Genomic DNA, 22,933 nt, shown 5'->3' with positions numbered 1-22,933 from the left:
TAGAAGTCACAATAGACAGGACCATGTTAAGAGGCTGTAAAATACAAACAACACCTGTGAATGTACTGATAAAATATCAGAGTATACTGAGGTAAAGCTGACTTAAATTCAGTTCTCTCTAACATCATTATCAGTAACCATACCAATAAATATCTAAATGCAATGAAGTAATACACTCCATTTTCAACTTAAGAAAATAATATGGTAAAGCCAAGGGTCAAACTTTATTTGTCAGCCTTCTTAGCCTCCATGAAGGAGCTACAAAACTACTAGTAAGTTAACACAACTAATATGTTCCATTCTGAAGGTTACAAATACCCGTTTCAAGGCTAACATATATGAAAAGATTGGTATAGCAAAACTTCAAAACCAGAATCTGCAAAATGTATATTTTATTATACTTATTGCTTTAGGAATGCTAATCTCTCAATCATCAAAAAAAAACCATACCTAAAGAAAAAACTTCAACTCCTATGTTGCGAAGCTCTCTTGCAGGAATTTCAACTTCATCTTGAGCTTTTCCATCTGTAATGACAATTGCTACTTTGGGAAAGCCTTTTCTTGCTCCAGCTGACTCGGTGAAAGTGTTTTTAACCAGGTAATCAATAGCTTCACCTGAAAAAAAGACAAGTTGTGTTTTATTAGGCATGAATGAACTAAGATTTAAAGAAAATTTAAGAATTACATGCTGCATATAAGGGAAATCTGTACCTGTCATTGTGTTGCCACCTTTATAAGGTATCCTTTTAATTGCATCAAGAAGATCACTTCTTCTGAAATACTGATTTAAATTGAACTCTGTTCTTGTATCTGAACTGTACTGAACAACTCCAACTCTTGTCTTTTCTTCCCCGATGTCAAAAGCTGATACAAGGGCGACCATGAAGTCCAGAATATATCTGAAGTTATTTCTCCCTACACTCCATGAACCATCTACCAGGAAAACTAAATCTGTCATTGCACTTATGGAGCATTCTGGAACACACACATACACAAAAAACAAACAAACAAACAAACAAAACCTGTTAGTAGATGTGCAGTTGTATTCTTAGAAATCAAACAGAAACATCAGAGAGAAATAGTGAATAAAGGATAAAATGAACAGATTTTGAATAGACTCATTATTCTCTGGAATTATCTTACTTAGGGAAGCATTATTCACCTAGGTGAACACAGACAAGGGACTTTTAGTTGCCATTACAACAAGGGAACTGGCAGCTACAAAATTAGTTTTGAGATACCTCTCACTCTATTTCACAAGATTTGTTATCCCACAGAAGGTGGTAACTTACACATAAATTTTTTTGAAACAGTTCAGTGTTAAGGTAATGCCATTTTGTTACCACTTCTGCTTTCTGTTCTAATCATAATTCATAATCGCTCCACGGCATCTTCTGCAGTGCCTTGAAAAGATAATGTATTTTCTTGATAGAATAGGATCTTTATAGAATCACAGAATTTCTCGGGTTGGAAAAGATCTTAAAGATCACCAAGTCCAACCTCAGCCTAACCATACTACCATAACTCTAATCCTAGACAGCTTTAAATTTTAACTTTATTGCAAAGGAACACAGCTTAACTTTGTAGGGCCCTGAAACTTAATCTCACTTATCTCTAAAACATCTGATAGACAAAACAAAAGACACACTGATGTACAAAACATCTTACTCTGTATTTGAGCTTCAACTTTCTTTTCCTCTGGTATGCCTGGACCACCTGTCTGAACTGCATAAAATACAACATAGGTAGGATTAATAAAGGAAATCAGGTTAACTTGTTAAAATCAAAGAAAAGTATGTAAGGAATTAGGGGCACAAATCTGACAAGCCTCAGAAACTGAATATAGAAAGGCAAATTATAGCTACATCACATGTAATTGAAGAATTGACAACACAGCATTCAGGACAACAAAAAATACAAAAAAAATGTAATAATTAGAACTCAAACATTTCTAAGTAATATCCCCCAAATCAACCACAGTATCATAGAATTCACTGCAACATCTACATCTGAGTAGGTTCAGACTGTACATTAGGAAAAAATTATTCACTGTTTTCAGACACTGAAATAGGCTTCCTTGCAAGGTAGCTGACGCCCCATACCTGTCAAATATCAATAAGCATTTGGACAATGCCCTCAGTAATATGCTTTAACTTTTGTCTAGCCCTGAAGTGATCAGGTAGTTGCACTCAATTATCTTCAAAAGTCCCTTCTGATTGAACTACTCTATACTACTCTATTCTCTTCCGTAAGCTGTATTACATGTACTTACTTGTTAGTTGGCCAAAAACAGGTAGACTCTCCTCTACCTCATCATATGAAGCTATTGATACAACATATTCTATATCAGGTATAAGATCTGATAAGACAGTTTGGGTTGTGCTAGGTGAAAGAGTAAATTCTTTAGTTGGTCCATCTGCAATAAACACATAAAACAGTTAATGCAGTAATTATATCCAGTGATATCAGTGACAAGTTGATTAAAAAAAAATGCAACAGAGAATAACCTATCTAAATATCCAATGACAATTTTACAATGATACAATCCTATTTTCCTGAAATATTTTGAAATATGAAACTTCAAACTAAGCTGTTTTCAGTACTGAAATTACTGAATTTACTACACAGGTGGCTCAGCATCACACAGCTGATCCCAGTGGGATGAGTAAGAGAACTGGGATAAAGTAGAACTTGTCAGGTGAGAAAAAAATTATTTATTAAGATAGATAAAAGGAAAAGGATAGTAATTTTGACAAATATAAATGTACATAATGAGTGATGCACTAGCAATTGATCACCAACACCCAACCAATGCTGAGCTAGCCCCCTGAGCAGTAAAAGCAAGCCAGATGTACTCTCACCCTCTTCAAAACTCTTTCCACATGATGTCATATGGTATGGAATACCCCTTTGGTCAGTTTAAGTCAGCTATCCTAATTCTGTTCCCTCCCAGCTCCCTGGGCCTTTCTGTGGATAGCCCTGGCTGTGTACAACACAGCTTATAGCATCAGATCCGATACCCAGAAGAAAACAATTCCATCTCAGCTGAAACTAAGAAAAAAATACACATACAAAATATAATTTAACAAATTATTGCCCGGTTCCAATCCAGATTCAAACTGATTGTATCTCCAAGTAAAACAATAATTCATGTCTTATACAACCATTATTATGGCTGCATTATGGAAGTTACATGACATCACTGCATCATTATCTGACACATGTAATATTTCTTTTAGGAGATGTTTTTGAAAGAAGACCAATACAATTCCCTAACTTTAAGGTAAAGGCATAGAAGAAGAGCACAGTGAGGACTTTACCTTCTTGTTCCTTGCAAAGGAAAAGAAACCAAAACTTATTACTTGCAGTCTCTAAATGGTAAATGCTAAGGAAAGAAAAACTCTAATTTGGAACAGTCACTGCTCCTTTGTGTATGCCCTTTGCTGTTACCTGAGCTTCAGAAAGATGTCACTTGCTGTTCTCATAACTAACTTGGATACAAGTAAAATTGTACTCAAGATTGCAAAAACAAACAAATAACAAAATGTTATTGAACTCACCATTTGTAGGAACCACAGTTATCCTGTAACCCACTATTGCATCTGGTGGCCTTTTCCATGACATATGAACATTATGTTCATCTATAATTGTAAAATTCAAGTCTGACGGTGGATTAACTGCAAAAGATTTATACCGGGTGGGTGTTTAAAAGTTTGAACAAGCTTTGGCAAATGAAAAAAAAAAAAAACAAAACAAACAAAAAAACCCACAAAAACCAAAAAAAAAACAATAATAATAATGTTGAGCAAAGCTTACTAAAATTGTCTTTGCATAAATTTGTTTCCAACAAATATAAAGATATGTTGTTGGAAAAAGAGTAAAATAAAAGCTGACAAAATATGACACAACATCAAAGAGTATACACATTACAGAGGACAGCACAGAACGTATGTTTCTTGAGTTGCCAAGACATTCAAGAATGGCCAGCAAAATCAAGCACAATAGAAAACACATTTGGATACATGTACAACAAGTTCACAGATAATCACCACATATGCAAACATTTCACATAACAATTAAAAGGAATTTCTGTACATGCTGGGTGCAATCCGTACAAGCATGCCAAATCACAACCTGCTCACAATACCAAGAGATCATTTAGAACACTGAGAGAACTTAATTAGACTCTTCTTAATTGGACTTGAAAGAATTGGTCCGCTTTTGAGTATAGTCTCTGCACAGCCATATTTCTTATCAGATTCACTGAATCTAGAATTTGGCAGAGAAAAAAAAAATTTGAAGAATACAGGGAATATAAATTGGCCATTTATTGCTCAGTAAAACAATTTCTGATAGGGTCTAGATAAGAATATGCATGTTAAATGTATATCAGTCATAATGATATACTGATGTATCATTTTATTTCAGAATAGGGAGAGCTCCACCCCTTGGATCCCAGAAGCCTCTAAAGTGACATACTTTGCATTTGGCTGCAAAGAATGGAGGAACTAAGAGGTGGATAAATGAGGTTAGGAATGGTTGGAATTTTCTGACGTATCTGAGCTGATGTGAGAGCTCATAAAAATAGGATTCTGTATGTTTACACCACATTACTGTAAAAATGCAAAGGTGTAAACTACTGTTTTCATGTTCCCCTTGCAGCAGGTGCACCCATACTACTAATGGCATTTTAACATAAAATGCCAGTATGGTTCCATACAACACAATGGTTAATTATGAAAAGACAACATCAAAGTATATTTATGGACATTCATTTTATGGAATCCATAGAGAACAGCAAAGAGGGCACCAGTGATCCAAACAAATGACTGCAAATAAACCTTATAGGAGCTGATGACAGAAGTAACTGAACAGTACAGAAAGAAATAGTTCACGTATGCTATTTTGCAGCATCATGCATATGTAAATGAAACGTTGATTATTATTTTTTTAGCTTCCCACGATGGACAAAAGCCTCCATGTACAAGGTTCATTACACAAAGACATTTCATAAATATTTTATAATGATATTCTCTTTGTAAAACTGTCATGCTTACTCATGCAATATTTTACTGACTCACTGTCAGTGCATGGTAGGTGTATTACATATTACTGTTTAAATAGGTCTACAAAATAAGATGAGATTCAGCCATACTTTCCTTTACTACTGAAGACCATTTTGCAGGCATTCTTAATAGGCAGATCTCCTCCAATTCACAGAAGATCTCCATCATGACTCAACTAAGACTTTTGCCTAGCTTTGGAGCATAATTTAAAGAGCTGATCAAGAGATAAATGCTAAAACACATACTTATGAAAAGACACCATCCAATTGCAGTAAGTAATGTTGAGATAAAAAAAAAAAAAAAAGAAAAACAACTTTGTATGCCATCTTTTTTTGTTTAATTTACTGTTATTTCCAACCATAGGATAATATGGCTTTGTAATGCTGATAAAATAGATTACTAGTATTGAAGTAATTGTTATTTTTCCTATTGTCCATACACAGGCAGTGAGATTAGACCATTAAAATGTGCATGCACATTTTATCCACCATTCATTTTATAAGTATCACAATGCTAGAGATTGCAGGCTAGTTTCTTAGTATCAAAACCATGCAACACATGTTAAGAGTACAATACATTCAGGTTATAAATAAGAATATCATTATAAAATATTGTTTCAGTAGCAATGGCTCAGGACAAATTTAATGCAAAGGCAGAGACAACTGACCTGAGCATGCTTTTAAAAAATATTCAGTACATGGAAAAAATAGCACCACCAACCTTGCAAGTAAAATGGTATGTTGCAGCAGAGACTTTAGGCTTTAGCTGCTGAAGGACAGCAGCAGCCCAACTTGTTGATATCCAAATGACCGGATTCCAGATAAACTGAAAAACTGACTGTGAGGAAAAGTCTTCAACATTTTAAAGGATTTTAATCCATTTTATGAAAATTCAGATGTGGATCTTGGCAGTTGAAAAGAACAGTACATCAGTATTTAATTAACATGTCCATTCATTCAGCTATTCACAGCTTTTTAGAACAGCAGTTTTGCAGGGGACATCAGAAAGTCCCCTAGTCTTTCCCATGATCAAGACACAATCAGCCAACCCATGTCATTCCTGACATGGTTGCTCAGATCACATTTTGAGACCTTTGCCATCGGCAAAACTGCCTGCTTCCCACAGAAATTACTTCAGTGCCTTAATTCCTCTGTCCCCATTAAGTTGTTCCCAACACCTAAGCCCAATCTCTGTTGTTGCATTTTATATCTGTTCATCCTCAGCATATGGCTGGCTCAAAAGATTTAATCGTGGTGTGCTTCTTCCATGGAAATCCAAAAAGGAAATTAGTCTGAGTGAAGAAAAGTGAGTTTCGATCCAGTGTTGTCAAAATGTCTTCTGGATGGCCTTAAAGTTTCAATACTCACGCAGAACCTATACAACATCCACTGTCCTTCACACGGATTGAATTTAATCCATGTGAAAATGGCTGTGGGATCAAGACCAACGCGCGGTCATATGACTCAGAGATGAAAGTTAATCTGAAGTACATCAGAATAGTTACATGGTAAAAATCTTACTGTCATCATCAAACAGGGCAACTCCACCAGCCCTCCACTAAATTCTTCCATGCCAGAACTCACCTCTAGAGAAACAGGACAGGTGCAATATGAAATCAGACCAGGAACTAAATGGCCCATGGTCTGGTGGGAGTTTGCCCCATTGCAGGAACAGCCCTTAAAACTCCATTTCACAAAGGCTTAAGCTTTACTTGAGCAAACAGTCTTGACATAGGACTACCTGCTCAAATGAAGCTGTGCACATGTGTAAAGTGTAGTGACAGTGCCAGTCTATCCAGCCCTGCTATATCAAAATGTAGGACAAACCTCTCTCTGACATATCAAGGTGCAAGATTGTGATTGTAACATGTGACAGTATTGTACTGTTCCCTTCATACAGTGATTCCATTGGTGCTGCACAGAAATGTAGGGCTCCCCTACAGCATTCCTGTTCAGTAAAATCTTAACTTGCTCTATGACAGTGTAAATTTGTAATGTTTACAGTGTTAACTCTCACCACTCTTAGAACTATGAGATGACAGCTTCCTTGATTGCATATCCTATCTTAAAGACCACAAAAGAAAAAAAAAATTAGATACACTTTCATTCATTCCTTCCATTATAATTGCAATAATAACTGCATATAGTACAGCAGTATATTTTCTGGGAAAAAAAAGAGAGCAAAGCATTTCCTCGTGTTATTCATGTCTTAGACTAGCTTGTATTACTCAACAGATAACACATAGCTGTTTATCAACAGACATGCTGATAAACATGTGACTGCTAGAGTATCCCAACAAACATCTTAATAAGATAGAAGAAAAATGTAATCAGCAGATCAAGCAATTCAAATTGATAGCCAGTCTTAAAAGTAATATAAATTGGAAGTAGCTAGACTCCACAACCCTTACGTGACACAAAAACTGTAATTCCAACACTAAAAAAGATTGAAGTAAATTAGCATGAAAAATAACATATTAGTTCTTATTAAAATAGCATACAGGCCACGGTAGCGGAAGAATAAGGCCACTTGTGGTCTCACTGAGATAAGCCCTGCTGAGGCTGGAAGAGGCCCAAACTCCTCATGTAATGTTTTCTTCATATTTGGCATGAGTTTGACACAGCTAACTAGATCACAACCCCAGTCAAGGTCCTTTGAAGTTCATCTTGCTAATATGAATAGGAAAAGGACTGAGTTACAGCTTATCAGTGTAGAAGAGAACAGCTTCTCAGCCTTGCAAGATATTCACTGCCAACAGTACATAAACTTTGTCACCCATAGGTCTGCATTTTTTCTTTTTAATTTTACACTATATGTGAAATTTATTCAATATACAATATATGCAGCTCATGTAAGTGTATTTTGAAAGAAAATCATTTTAAATGTGTATCCTTTTTTTTTTTTTTGTACATGTAAGTATACACACTTAAATGCAACATAACAAATAACTGTGTATATATATACACACACTACATGCATGAACATTTCCCAAATTTTGGCATGTTTGTTCACATGTATGTGTGCACATGGGTGTATATACATAATCTCACATGTACACTTTGCTTCTAATACTAATTAGAAGTGGGAAAAAAACAAGAATTTGCAGTCAGTGTCATCCATATACAAAACACACCTCCACACCTCAGTCTAAATGGTTCTCTCTTCAGGGATTTGAAAATCAACAGCTGATTTCTCAAAGGATAGAAATCACAGTTCAAAAGGGAATGCACTAATGGTCCCACCAACCAATTCCAAAGCTGATTAGGTGGTTAACCTTAGGAGTTTCAGCTATCCTGGGCTCAGTGATGCCCTCCTTCCCTGTTCTCTAGAAAACAGACCTTTCAAGTCTGAACCATTCCCAAAACACTGGAAAGTCAGAACCATCACATGCTCAATGGTTATGCAGAGCCAATTATCTCCTCATTCATCTTCTGTGCCTTTGAAAATCCCTCTACATTAGCAAATGTCACACACTACAGAAGCCAGGACACCATAATAGCACTACCTTCTGATTACAACAAACAGGTTATTTATAAGGAATCAGCTTGGCTCAATTATGACTATAACAATGAAAACATAATCTTTTAATAGAAGGACGCACATTTCCCCCCAGCTGTATGCAATCACAGATGGAAAATACATTGTGTCAGAAAGAATTCTTGACGCAAGGACATACACCAAATACATTGCAGTTGGGCAGTGCTGGACTGAAATGGCAAGAAACAAATAAACATAAAATAAGGCATTGTACACAAGATGCTTAAGGCCATAGACAGAGACCAGAAGGATTGCAAATTACAACAGGCAGAATTTCATTGTAAAAGTAAAAACACAGAGCTTGAAAACATATCCGCTGACTTGTCCAAGGTAAACAAGTAACTTTCACAATGAAATGCTATGAATGCATTCAGACTATATGTTGGTTTTACCCATTCTACTGTCACAGTAAATATCCAAAGATAAACCCTTGCTTTTCCGTAGCAAAGCTCTAACACCATTACTGCACCTCTCTGCTTTGCCAACAGCAACAGAGCACTGCTCTTGTGAAGAGCTCACAGAGCAGCTGTGATGAAGAACCAGCTTCATCCTGGAGTATTTAGGAATCAGAACAGCAGTTCCAGAGAAAAATACCAGATCTACTGCCAGGATAGACTGAAAAATGGAAGCTGGAGGAAGGCAGAAGAAAAGGAGAATGTTGTTCTTCCTTCCCTTTGCTTTCACACCAGGTTCCCATCACAGATCAACAACCCTGACCACATCAAGTGTTCTTCTCCCTTAACCCTCTCTCACTTTTTCACTCTATCAAGTGCCTGCACACAGAAAGAAAACTCAAAGTGCATCTCTTGTAACCACTGTAGGTTGAGCCAAGGGAGTAAAAGAAGAAATCTAAAAGCAAAACAAAATGCAGGAAAGTACAGTCAAGGAACTGTACTTAGCACTAGCAGCCTGAGACAGGACTGGAAAGAAGAGGATTTTGGCACAGCGTGGTGTGGAAGTTGAATGAACAAACTAAAGAGACAAATAGCCAGCTTGACTGATAATATAGCTAGCTTCATCCCTACAAAACAGTTGCATGCTTCTCCAACACGTATTTCTAGCTTTCATTAGCACTCCTCAAACTGTGGCTGTTTCAGTCCACACCACAGCTAAATGAAATGCCATCACCCATTTTGAAATAGCTCACTCCTTAAACATAACCAGTGGTGCAGCACAACAGCAACATCACTCAAGCACTGAACGAGCTCATTCCTAGAAGTGGGAAGCATGCACAAATACATCCACTCCCTTCTTCCATCAAAACTGTACACTTCTGCTTTCTCTGGCACAGTGGTCACGCATTTGAAACGCAGTTCTGAAAATACTTTAAATGACCTTTCTGGTTGTTCAGCCAACAACAACGTAGCTTGAGAGGGAGGCAGTGAGCTGATCCCCTCCTAGGGTGACCAGATGTATTACTGACAATAGAAATGCCATACTTCCCAGAAAATTGTCTCTTTTATGCCTCTGTGCCCCATGATGGCAGCACAGCTGTGGGAAGAGACATCTCAGAGGCCTCTCTCACACACTGTACTTTAAGTAGCCATCATCCAGGGCAACCAGGTCCAGACACAGGCAATTGTGATAGGCCACAATCAAAGAATTTTTTTCAGCTCAGTATGGAAATAGAAAGAGGGGAAAAACTGAATTACCAGACACTGGCTTCTGTTTTTCCCAGTTCAAATACAGGGCACACTCTATTGATGGAGCTGAGTCCCAGAGGTCAGACCAAGTCACTTCAGCATCCAGTAGGACCTTGAGTCTTTGTATTTCTCTTGGCAGACACTGCTAACAGAAATGCTGTTACTACTGCCTGGCTCACACAGAAGAGGTTACCCCACACTTACATCCCAGGGTGGCAGAGACATCACAGCAAGCATTGCATCTCCTTGCAGCTGTAGGCAGGGAGCTGCCAAGGACTAATAGGAACCTCCAGCAAGACCAGGGGCCCATTAGGAGGAGAATGAGGATGAGGAGGAAAAGAGAAGGTCACTCTGGGGACAATGGTGCAATAGGTATGCCAGAGCCTCAGAGCCCAGCAGCCACAGCAGGATCTGGCTCAAGCCCGGCCACCCTTTGGCTGCATAAGGGATGCATGATACAATGACATCTGCCCAGATCTGTCCCCCTGATAGGCCAAAGAAGCTGGGGAAGGGTAGAGCCACCCCAAGGGCTCAGTCAGGGGTCGCCCCACTGAGCATGGGGGGCCAGAAGACCAGTGGGGTGAAGGCGAAGGGGCCAGCCCAAACAAAACACAACAGGCGCAGAGAGCCAGACTCTGTTGGAGCATTTTATTTCAGAGCTGCAGGTGGTCGGGTGGTGGATTTTTCCTTTCCTTGCTCAGCGTGACTAACCATGACTGCATGGCCCAGCGGCTCCGGCAGGCGCAGGACAGTGGTGTGGACCCCAGCAGTGCCCGGGGCTCCTCGGGACACTGCGTTCCCCTGGGGCCGGCCTGCATCTCTGCTGCAGAGTGGTGTGGACAGCACACCAGAGAGACAGAGAGAGAGAGCTACATTCTGACTGACCAGCCGGGAGAAACAGAGCACAGAAGGAGCTGGGCAAGGAAGGAGAGGCGTTCCTCTGAAGGAGAGAAAGAGAGAAGGTGAAGGAGTGACATTCAAAAAGAGAGAGGGGAGGCGGCAGCTTGGGGCTGGTGGGTTGTCTCATGGGGCACCCGCGCAAAGGGGCAGAGTGGAGGAAGGTTACCTTCAGCCTCGATGGAGGAGAGGAGAGCGGCGGCACACAGCGCAGCCACCGCCGAGCACAGCGCTGTCCTCATGTCTGCCCTTTCGACTCACAACAACATGAATGAATCTGCAGCAGTAGGGGCAAAAAGAGGAAGAAAGGAAATCATATGCATGGATTAGAGGGTTGCGTGGGTGTATTCATGAGACATAAGAAAGATGAACGGGGATTTCACTTTGTTCCCTTATCCCCAGCACCCACCCACGGGACCAGGTTAAATCCTCTGGATTTGAAAGCGGTCCAAAACTGTAACAGATCTGCATGACTAACTCAAGTCCAGCCTCGCAATAATGTGCCTTTTGTCACCGAACCCTTTTCTGATCACGGTAGCACATGCAGCTCTAAACTCGCCAGGGTTAACGCAATGGGGGCAGCGCAGTGAAGCTGTGCGCCTCCGCACGGCAGGAGCCAGGAGGGAGCTCCATGACTTCATCGCGAGTGCGATGATAGCTAATTCAGAGGTCACTGCTGCCTTCAATCAACCAAATGTCTCTTTCAGCTGGGGATTTTATTCGGCTCCTTTTTCATAGCTGCTGAAGCACTTAGTTAGCTGGGTTTTAGTGGTCTCGAGGCAGTTTGGAAACCGTAATAAAACTTTTTTTGAGGTGTTCTGCCTACAAATGTGCTATTCTTCATCTCTGAGAGGTCTGAAATAGATTATACAGAAGTGTATGTAACACAGCTGAAACCTGACACGTCTGTCTAGCCATGATGTTTCAACATCTGATAATTCATTTACGCACTCTAAGAGAAAACAGATTTAAAATACACCATAACGAGCAGGCAGGCCAAAGAGTCCAGCGATCCCTGCAAGCTGTCTAGCAAAATAGGTGGGTCTGGGACAGGTTAGCAGCTCTTAGATGCAAGCAGCTCTGCCTGGGTTAAACTAACCTAATAACCTCTACTTGAGGGTTCAAATAACTCTTTCTCTGCTAGAGTCATGTCAAACAGCTCCTACTTCCTCCAGCAAAGCTTACAAATGAATTTTCTTCTAAGTAAGGGCTAGTATGCATGCCCCTCCTTGCATGTGCATATAAGTGGTTTTTTAGGTCAGGAAATAGGGAGGGGTAATTTGGTTGAACAAAACCATAAACGCATCGCGTATCATCCATCATAATTAGGCTGGAGGAAGGAGAACTCCACAAGCAATTAGGCAACAGATTTTATCGGGAAGGTGCTAAGAGCAAAACAAAAGAAAAATACATAACTCGTTAGCCCACAGAAACAGCCGAAGGGGAAAATATTCTTCTGCCATCTAGGGAACTAGCCAGCAACGCACATTCAGAGGGCAGATCCAGGAAACGCTACCGAGATCCAGGCATGCCTTTCCCGGTTATTGACACCGAGCCTGACGGGCTTCTGCCGGCCGTCTGCAGGGCAGCTGGGTGCACTGACTCAGCCAACTGCACATAGCATTAGAGCGAGCTCAAAGCAAAACCAAGCGATCATTTCAGTCCAGCGACACCTCCAGTGCGTAAGCAGAAGAGCAAAACTGACCGCGTCGAGTCCCTCACACTAACACGAGCACCAAGGCTGGCATTAAACAGCCCTGAGCTCCGCGATCCTGCCACGGCTCTGCGTGGGAAGCGGCTGTCCCGTCGTGCAGCTAACACCTTGTGCAGCGAGTTAAGGATCGCCTAAGCCCAGCGTTTAAAAGGACTTTAGTCCTGGGGAGCTTGCGTGGGCTTGGAGTGCCATCTTTTGATCCTTGAGAAGAGCAACAGAAGTCAGTCATCTCGCAGCGGCATCTCGCAGCGCACTACTGCTGCAAGTCTACTGCTCCCGGTCTACATATTTCCTTTGTGCAATAAAACTTCTCAGCCAAACACCCATCGCCTGCCTCGAAACACTCCGTTTCCTTCTCTCAAACCTGGACGTGTGAAAGCAAGCCTGCAGGCTGCAGGGAGAGCTCCCTGTGCGGGCTCAGCACGATCAAAAGCCGCCTTCGCAGCACGATCACAGCTTTTATCTTGAAACCACTCTAAGAAAACACCGGGTTTTCACCAGTAGCAGTCTGATCTCACGCTAACTCAAACCCACAAAGGTCAGCCATAGCATTTCCAAACGGTGCAGCGAGCGAAATTTACTATTTTCAAGCTGTATATATGTATATAAATATATATATATATATATAGACGCACCCTCCAAGAAACAAAGAAAACCAACAGGAGAACCCAGTAGATGGGTCAAAAGACATAAAAACTGGGAGGAGAAAGAATGCTGTGGAGCTGCAAACAGCACGGGAGAGGCAGAGAGCGATCCCCGGCAGCCACTGCCCGGGCATCCCCCGAGGGGACGGAGCTCCCGGCGCCGGGCAGCCCCGGCACACGCTCCCAGCCCCTGCTGCCGCCGGGCTCAGAGCACCGTGCGGGGCGCGGGAGGAGAGCAGAGCCCCGCCGGCGGCAGCACCGACCTCCGGGGGGCCTGTGGGGCTCCGTGCCGGTGGCGGTGCCCGTAGCAGCGGCCGTCGGAACCGGAGAGAGGGAGTAGGAGAAAGGATGAAGCTCCGGGGGCACCTGGTGGAGGGAGCGGCGCGTAGCAGCGGCGGCGAAGGAGGAGCGGAGGCAGCAGCCGTGAGCGGGGGAGACGCCTCGATGACCGTAGCTCCCGACGCGAGGGGTCCGTCGGGGAAGACTCGCCTTCTCCAAGTGGGAAGAGTCTCTCTTCAATCTGCTACTTAATAGAGGGCTGTTCCCAACTCTCAATTTACCCTCGTAAGCGGTTACGAAACTGCAGGGAAGGTGGACTGCTGCCACCGGATGATATATGCGCCGCTCCGCTCCAGCAGGGAAGGGGATCCGCTTCTGGAAACTGGCGCATACCTCCGCGCATTCCTGCGGCATGAGGCGGGCGGCAGCGCGCCCGGGGGCAGGGGCCGCCCCGCCGCCCCCTCCCGCCTGCCCCGCCGCCGCGCCCGGGGGGGAGACGGGACGAGAGGCGGAAAATCTGAGTCCCCGGGCGCGTGGGGTGTCCCCGCAGGGAACCTCGGGGCGGCACGGCGCGCAGCCACCAAATAAGCCATTAATAGTCATCTTCACGCAACCAGTCGCGTTCGCCATCCAGCCTAAGCATCCTACGTACACATACCGTGCGTTAGCCCACCTCCTCCCACGTACGTTTGGGGCCCTGGGGGCGAACCCCTCGTACTGCCCGACAGAGGAAACCTTCGGCACCAGCCGCGCCTCCCGAGCCGGGAGCCCGCCGTGCCGAGGGGCTCCCCGGGGCTTCCCCGTTCTCGGCCGTCTGCCCAGGCACGGAGCCGGGCAGAGCTGCGAGCAACCGAGGGGGTCTTGTTCCCACCCCTGCGAAAGAGGCTCCTCGGGCACTCCCGCAGCTAAAACCACGGGGTACGAGGCAGAAGGGGAGGCTGCGGCGAGAAGCCGGGGCACGCAGCCCGCCTCGCCCCCTGCCTCCCATGCCGCGCGGCTCTATCCGCGGGGCGGCGGCGACCCCTGGCGGTGGCGTCGGGGTGGAGCGGCCCAGCTCTAAGCGCAGGTGTGGGATGGCGGGGGGTCGGGAAAGGGCAGGATGAGAAGTACAAAATAAATGTAGAGAGAGAGAAAGAGAGAGAGAAAAAGAGAAAGAGAGAGAGAGAGAAGAAAGAAAAAGAAAGAAAGAAAGAAAGAAAGAAAGAAAGAAAGAAAGAAAGAAAGAAAGAAAGAAAGAAAGAAAGAAAGAAAGAAAGAAANAAGAAAGAAAGAAAGAAAGAGAGAAAGAAAGAAAGAAAGAAAGAAAGAAAGAAAGAAAGAAAGAAAGAAAGAAAGAAAGAAAGAAAATTAAAAAGAAAGGATTAACGAAGGCCATGAGGAAAAAAAAAAAAAAAAGAAAAAAGAAAAAAAAGATAAAGGGGAAAAAAGAAAATGTCGATGCAAAATTGAGGAGCAGGCCGACACTTCCCCACAGCCTGTTTGGAAGAGGTCTGGGAGATTTCAGCGGTGTGTTGGCCCCAAGTCAGCTTTCTGCATGGACGTGAGCTTCCGAGGGATCGGGACGGAGCCCATATGGGTGGAAGTGGCCGATAGCGGGGGCTGATAGCGAGTGGGAGGACGGCTCCTGGGCGCTTTCCTCAGGACTGGGAGATCAAGGACGTGTCGACAGGAGGACGTGTCCCTCCCGAGCTGAATCCGGCCGCCTTCACCCCTGCAATAGTCCAGGAGTCAGCAACAGAGTCTGAATGCTGAAAAGGAGGTGATAACCAGAAGACGTGCACTGACATTTCCAGCCACTTTGGAAGTGAGTCAGCTGCTCTCAGGGACATGCCGTGGCTTCGGCTGTCTGGTGTTGATAACACGTGCTTCCCAAAAGCAACATCTCTGCTGATAAACCCTCAGATACTCTTGACCTGTTCACCCTTTGCCCAGCTGTCTGCTTGGATTTTCTCCTTTGGTGTTTTGTCTCGGGGAATTTCATTTCTTCCTATCCAGAGCTGATACATAAAAAGACGGGTTTTCTAAGAAATTAAAGTCAAGGTTCTAATTTTCATCTAATTTCCTGAGCAAACACACCAAGAACATCCGTGTCATGGGAACAGCACCTCCAGGAGAACGCACATGGGGTTCACAATGAAACGGCCTTCCACAGGAGATGCAATAACACCATAGAGGTGCTTTTATCTCTTGTGCACCAAGGCCGTTTTTCACAATGTGCTGTGGGTTTCTCCGTCATGGGATGACCAAGATTTTACATTTAATTGTTGAAATCGATTAACTCAAATGATGAGAATGGAAGATGGTATGTAATACTCTATTAAAATTTGAGTCACTTGGAGAGATTGTTTTAAAATGCTTAAATTCTTTGCTGTTGGTTTGACTCCTGGATTTACATGAGCAAAGGCACTGGAATCAGCAGACCTCACTGACACCATATGGATGAGTGATATAGGTGTGACAAGGGCACTTTCCCCCTTTATCCTCAAGTTGAGCAGATTTGCTTCACTTTTTGGAGCAAAATAAGGCTCAGAGATGGCAAGAGCATGTAACTCATTGACTCCAGCGGCAGCAGGATTTCATCCTTCCATGATTTTTTCCAGCCGTACTGACCGTATTCCCACTAAGATCGTTCAAATGCAAAACACACCAACCAACTGCATTTTGCGTTCGTGTGGCCATATATCACAGCAATTAAAAGGCAAAACGGGTTGTTTTTAATCAGCTCTGTTGCTATGTACATTCATAGGCTGAGTGCATAATATGTGATGCAGAAGGCATGTCTGAAATGCATAAACATTTACTAACACTCTCCTGCCTGCTTGCTTCTTAGACAAGTGTTAAACACATTAAGACCATGCACTCCAGCCCTGTCATTTTGTTTGCTATTTAAACTGAAGAAAATGAAACTTTGGGACAAATCTCAATGTAAAAATTGAGACTTGAACGTGTATTTATACCTTTAATAATGTTTCCCGTCTCTTTTTTTGGTTATGCAATAACAATTTTGCAGGAATCCAGGAATTCCTTAGAAAATTTGGACTGGTTTGGGGTCTAGACTGAATTGGGCTACTCTGTGCTTCTGGCACCTCTCCTTGTTTCCTCAGGCTGTGTTGCCAGGGCAAAAGAAAACAGGACGTCCCACATTTCAGGACCTTGAATATCGTTTTCCATGTGGATATCACACTAGATTTGGCCTCTGTGGCTTCCTGACAGTTGCAGCTGCTCTTATGCATGAATGTGATAGAAGCTTTATTCGTATGTATGCATACAGCCATGTAAGTGTTGCACAGAGGAAGAATCCAGAAAGGTGTAAGCTCCTTGAATATCAAAGACTGCACAGACACAGCATTCAGTGCTGCCCTGCAGGCTGAGCTCTTACCGGTGCCCTCTGGAACCTCTCTGCATCTGTCCCACCTGCAGCTCTGCCTCTCTCACTGCATCCATCACTACAGCGTATTGAAATCAGACATTGCTGTAGTGCAGTCACTGAGGAGGCTCATTCTTCCCTTACAACACAAAGGTGGACCTTTCCAGTGTACTGGTTATTCCTTCTTAAACTAGCCATCAAGTTAATGTTGCACAGTATTATATCTGCATCCATCAGATGCTGAAAGCAAAACACAGCAGCCAGCTCCCTACAGGCCCGGCCTTCCCTGAGAGATTTCCAGTCAGTGGCACGAGAGGAACTCAGCCTGGTGTTTATTTATTGGGATAATTTCACTTCAGAGTGGTATTCAGAGAGCAACCCTCATCTGACCTCTCGTAATGAGGAATGGCTTCTTACACAAACAGTGTTGGGAGAAAACTCGGCTCTGCCTGAAATCCACTCATTTACTGAAGCAATGCCCCTGGGGAGTGCCACAGCTATGGAGTTGTTCTCTGCCTCTCCAGGTGTGTTTTCCTCAGCGACTGTTTATTTCTTTGATTTCTGCAGCTGATTTTTTTCCCATCATGTGATGCTCTGAAGGAAAGAACGTGGCTCCAAATAAGCAGAACTGGAAGAGCAAATAAATCATTCAAAAGCAGAGGTATAAATAGAAGGGAATGGGGCTTCTTAATGTGATCTGGGAGTATTATGAAGGCCAGATAATCTTTAGGCAGACCTTTTTTTCAATATTAAAACTCAAGTACAAAAATCAATTTAAAAAAAACAGATGCAATAATTGTATAATCCCTCCCATATATATTGAAATGCATTTCATATTAAAACATCCTTAAATTAAGATGCTTCATTTCAAAGAAGCTGATTCATTGGTTCACAACAGGATCCTGATCTTCCTGTCTAAGAGGCACTCCCCAGTGACTGCACTACAGCAATGTCTGATTTCAATACACTGCAGTGATGGATGCAGTGAGAGAGGCAGAGCTGCAGGTGGGACAGATGCAGAGAGGTTCCAGAGGGCACTGGTAGCAGCTTGGCCTGCAGGGCAGCACTGAATGCTGTGTCTGTGCAGTCTTTGATATTCAAGGAGCTTACACCTTTCTGGATTCTTCCTCTGTGCAAAAGCTTACATGGCTGTATGCGTACATATGAATAAAGCTTCTATCACATTCATGCATAAGAGCAGCTGCAGCTGTCTTTGTCTGGGGCAAAACAGGGGGCCAGGACATGGCCAGGGAGCACCCCAGGCACCTGGATAGTCCAGATTATAGGTTCATCCATAAGGCCTATGGATCTTCTGTATCTGTCATCTGCCACAGGAGACTCCCATTGATGAGCATGGAAAGTTTGAGTTTTTGTGGAATAAAAGAAGGGTGAAGCAAGAGCTCAGGTCACAGACTTTAAAAGCACTGCTTAGGAATAGCATTATCTGGATATGTATTAACTCCACACGAGCTAACATTTAAAAAGAAATTTGTTTCTCCTGCACAAGACATAATTGTATAGAAACTATAGGGGGAAACACACTGAGTAGAGCAATGCAGATTTAAATTGCTATTTTTTAATGCAGCTTTGTGGTTGCTGCTTCCCAATATGTTGAATGCTGACAGTTCCAAATACCAGAACATAAGATTTATTTGGATTATAAATAGATGTTGCCCTGTGCTTCAGTATCAGAAGCACTCTGTTGTGTAAACAGAAAACAATTGGGTTTGGTTTCTGCTATTAAAGGATACTTGAGAGCTGCTACTCACCCTTTGCTGGCAGCCTGTTTCACCTGTTGGTGTTCAGCATCTCTCACATGTATCAACACCTCTACTGTTTGCAGAGAGACTTCACAGGAAGCTGTTAAAATGTCTCCTCTCATATGCCCTTTCCTCCACTCTCCTGGACGCGTTCCATCTGGCCTCACTACTCTGTTAGTCACTCCCATTTATTGAGCATGCCTTTCTGTTATGGTGTATTCTTGGTCTGCAAAAACATGCTTGCTGCTAGATGCAGGGTCTTCTTCTGTTTTAACAGCTATGAAAAACAACAACTACTACAACAAAATGCATAGTATTTTTAAACAAACAGTTCCTCAGGCACAAATCACATTCTGAAATGCTACTCAGCTTTATTCCATCGTTCCAATCCTCCCTGGTTAAAAACAGCACCAGTTACAAGATGAAATCCCTTTTACTTTTTGTGCTAGGAGTAGTTCTTAGGACATCATCTTCTAATAAATCCAGCAGAACACCCTCTCTAACCCCAACAGAAACCAAGAAGGTAGACAAGAGGTTGTGCTCCACAGCGTGTGTCTCACCATCACAGCTTTGCTTCTCAAGTCTGTTGGCTGTATCCATTGCTCTGTCCTGCATGGTCACTTCAGGTATCATTCAGTTCTGGTTTAAGATATCCACATTCAGGACCCCGGCATCTAAACTCTTCCAATGGCTAATAAAGACCAAGTTAAGGAAATCAGCAGTGCCTGAGCAGATTGGACGTGATGTTGATCGAGAGCTGCTTGGACGGAAGTGATTTCTAGTCCCAGCCCTTCTGCTTTTGGATCTCAGACTCTAACAGAAAGGTAAGGGTTGTGAAAGAAGTTCCTGTCCAACTGTAAAATAGATCAATTACTACTTTTACTGCCTGGTCATATAGTTGATGTCCCTCTTGCGCTATTCCTGAGTCTTGTGACTTCCATTTAGAAACTGCTGGGGTAACCAAAGTTGCCATTCCTTTCTTTTTTTTCACAGAAATATGGCAACTTAGTTTGAGTACTAGTTCCCAAAATAACAATATCCATCAGTGTAATTATTTCAAGCTCGTTTCTATTATTTCTATTATTTTAATAGAAGAGATTCTTGGTACTGCTCTTCTAAAAACTCAAGCTATTTATGTAAAAGCCTGAATGTAAGTTTAAGAGTCTAACTTTAGGCATCTGCTTCTGAAAACCTCCGCCAAAGGGAGGAGGTGTACCCACCTCCCGGCACACTGCACTCCAGCACCATGACACAGTGGCCCCAGGCAGTTGCTCCACATGTACCGCATATTAGCACAACAGATTATATTTAGCAAAATGTGCTCTACTGCTCCTAAGAGATCACTGAATAAACTTTGATAACACAGTTGGCCTGGCTCCTTTGGGTCTTGTAGCTCCCTACTGGGCAATGGAGATCATTATAATGTTTAATCATATAATTCCCTTTTGCATAGTGTTACGATAGATAAGACTGCATGTGCGTGTGTCAGCCTTTCCATTATTAACTTCAGGTCCTGTGGCATTAGTCATCCAGAGTAAGTGCATGCTCATGTTGAGATGAAAAATTGTGGAAACATTTTGATACTACATGAACATAGATAATTCAGTTAATGAAAGAGCACATCTAAAGGTCTTGCAGGAACCCCAACCTCCTCTTCACACCCCACTGGGAACAAGACCTGCTCACAGGTATTGGGTTAATTTGGTTAATTATGGAGAGATCACGTGCTTAGTTCCTGCACAACCCAGCTTTCGTGGGAAAATTGGGAAAATCCTGTGGAAAATGAAAGACAGCCATCCACAACCATGTCTTTTTTTGTTGCTGTTTTGGATGTTGATAACACTGAGCAAACAACCACACACCCCTTTCAGCCCTCAGAAGTGCCATGCAAAAATTTTAATCCAAAGAAATAAGGTCAGATGGTTCAAGTTGTCTCTGGATCTTTGTGACAGCTGAAGCACGTGAAAAGCATTTCAGCTGAACACCTTCAGCAGCTCTTCTGCTGCTCCTGGTGAAATCACAGGGAGCTGCATCTGCAGGTGAGCTTCACAGACAGCCCCAAGAAGACTAAGATATCTTATTATTAGACTGACATACCCTCCTGCTTCCCCCTACTTTACATCTTCATTAGCAATCAAACAAGTATTGATTGAAGTGATTGCTTATTGTTATTATTTTACCTTCTTTTTTCTGTCCTATTGTACTGTCTTTTATCTCAACTCACATGTTTTACCTTTACCCAGTTCTCTCCTGCATCCCTATGGGGGCAGAGTATGCAAATGGCGACGAGGTGATCAGCTCACTACCAGGCTAAACCACAGTATTTGGTCATCCCATTTATGGTCTGTAACAACTACATTTAGAAAGACTAATTTCAGGTAATTCTAAGCCTCCTTGACTCCTGTTGTCTTGTCTACTGCAGCATCTTCTAAGTTCTGCTGCATGTAAAGATTATATATTATTTGACCTTCACTGATTCAACCTTTTCAGTTTATTTCCACCATCATCAGAAAGCCCCTTGTCTTTTCTGCACCCAGAAAAGCCTTGACAATACAGGGAACAGATGGTTTCTCCAGGGAAAAGAGCAAACTTGTTGTAACAATTAAATACCAGGATGAGAGAGGAAAGATAATTACAAGCACTGCATACGGCAATCAGGAAAGGAAAGATCCTTTCACCTTTCTGAAAGTTCAGATTGCTGGCCTGGAAACTCAAAGAAGGAAACACATCAGGAAAGGACAGACTCATCCCTCTTCAGGAGTGTTCTCTACCGCAGGCTACAAGAAGTGGGAGGGAATGTTTTATGAACAGAGTGCACTGTGCACAGGCAGTGGCACTCCCCACAGAGCTGAGCTCAGGACAGCCAGATTGGGACTGTGTGGGGTAACAAACTTCTTTCAAATCCTTTAGCAGTCCTTCAAGTGAATTCAGCTCACCACAACACTAACAAGCAGGAATCCTGGCCAAGTAGCTTTTAGGGGATGATGTGCCTTATGGAGAAAACAGATAGGAGCGTGTTCTCGCTTACCAAGTTTGGCAGGGAAGTCTGTGACCAGCCAGTCTTAGAGAAAACCTGTGACCAGGAAGAACAAATGTGGAGGAATGTTGAGACAAGACCAAAATGCATCTCACAGCTCTTTGGTGCTGCCTGCTGAGGTTGAAGTCTTGTATTCAGACAAACAGCAGAGTACAGCCAAGGAATCCTTCTCAGATTGCGTTTCTGGATAAGCCATTATTTTTACAGCAGCTTTGCTTGAATTATGAAAAAAAAAAAAAAAAAAATTAAAAAAAAAGAAAAAAAGTGAAAAGACTCAGGCAAGCTACAACAAAAAGGGGTTATTATTAAAAGAAATCTCCTTTGACAAAAAACCAATTTCACAAGTACGCGCATGAAAGATATGTTGGTTCTGAGTTACTCATCACATACACACCTCACTTGAGGTCAAGTCAGGTTGATCAGATTAGATTTTGTGTGCCTTTGAAGGTCTGACTCATAGTAGTAGTTATGAAGATAAACCTCCAGCTCCTTCATATAATAACAAAGATGGAGAAAATGGAAGATAAAGGAAGGGTGGCTTAATGTGAGAGATGCTAAAACAAACTCAGCCTTCTCCTTGTTCAGAGCAGTGACACCAAGGCTCCAGGAGGTTTTTCTCCTTCCCCTGGAACATAATATGACAAAAATCACAGCTGCTGTTTCTAACTAGCGGTTAAAGTGAAAATAAATAAATAAATAGGTAGATAGATAAATAAATAATTAGTTTACCTGAACCAGAGCTTCTCTTTGGAAAAGAGAAAATACTGCATACACAAATCAATAAGAAGGTCTGCAGTAAGGTAGCAATATTGTGCATCAGCATAATATCCAGCTCCAGAGAGATCTGATGGAAGGGCAGTAATTAAGCATGATGGTAATAGAAACAGGCAAGGAAAGCACATAATTTGAGTGTGTTTACTGGTTAGCGAGCTGTGACTTATTAGTTTTTTTAATCAAGTTAGCAAGGAATAGTACAAGCTGCTCATTTT

General features: G+C 42.5%; 1 protein-coding gene across 7 annotated transcripts in view; it reads right to left on the bottom strand.

Moving 5' to 3' along the window:
- The window catches only part of COL12A1 (collagen type XII alpha 1 chain), a 98,267-nt gene extending 79,239 nt beyond the window's left edge, over positions 1–19,028 (bottom strand). For 2 of the 7 annotated variants that reach the window (XM_015859054.2, XM_015859055.2), the window contains exons 1-7: positions 13,868–13,985; positions 11,313–11,420; positions 3,561–3,677; positions 2,273–2,416; positions 1,669–1,725; positions 712–975; positions 451–615 (exon numbers count right to left, since the gene is read on the bottom strand). In XM_015859054.2, the coding sequence (XP_015714540.1) occupies positions 451–615; positions 712–975; positions 1,669–1,725; positions 2,273–2,416; positions 3,561–3,677; positions 11,313–11,385 (820 nt within the window). In that variant the 5' untranslated portion in view covers positions 11,386–11,420; positions 13,868–13,985. Of the gene's footprint in view, positions 1–450; positions 616–711; positions 976–1,668; positions 1,726–2,272; positions 2,417–3,560; positions 3,678–11,312; positions 11,421–13,764; positions 14,089–14,438; positions 14,543–18,916 lie in introns of those variants that run through there. The other 5 variants (XM_015859052.2, XM_032443437.1, XM_015859050.2 and 2 more) reach the window with 5 other exon arrangements.
- Between the last annotated feature and the right edge of the window lie 3,905 nt (positions 19,029–22,933).

This window comes from Coturnix japonica, chromosome 3, assembly GCF_001577835.2.
Source record: "Coturnix japonica isolate 7356 chromosome 3, Coturnix japonica 2.1, whole genome shotgun sequence".
NCBI classification, from domain to species: domain Eukaryota; kingdom Metazoa; phylum Chordata; class Aves; order Galliformes; family Phasianidae; genus Coturnix; species Coturnix japonica.
This window is presented reverse-complemented; position numbering and strand designations above follow the sequence as displayed.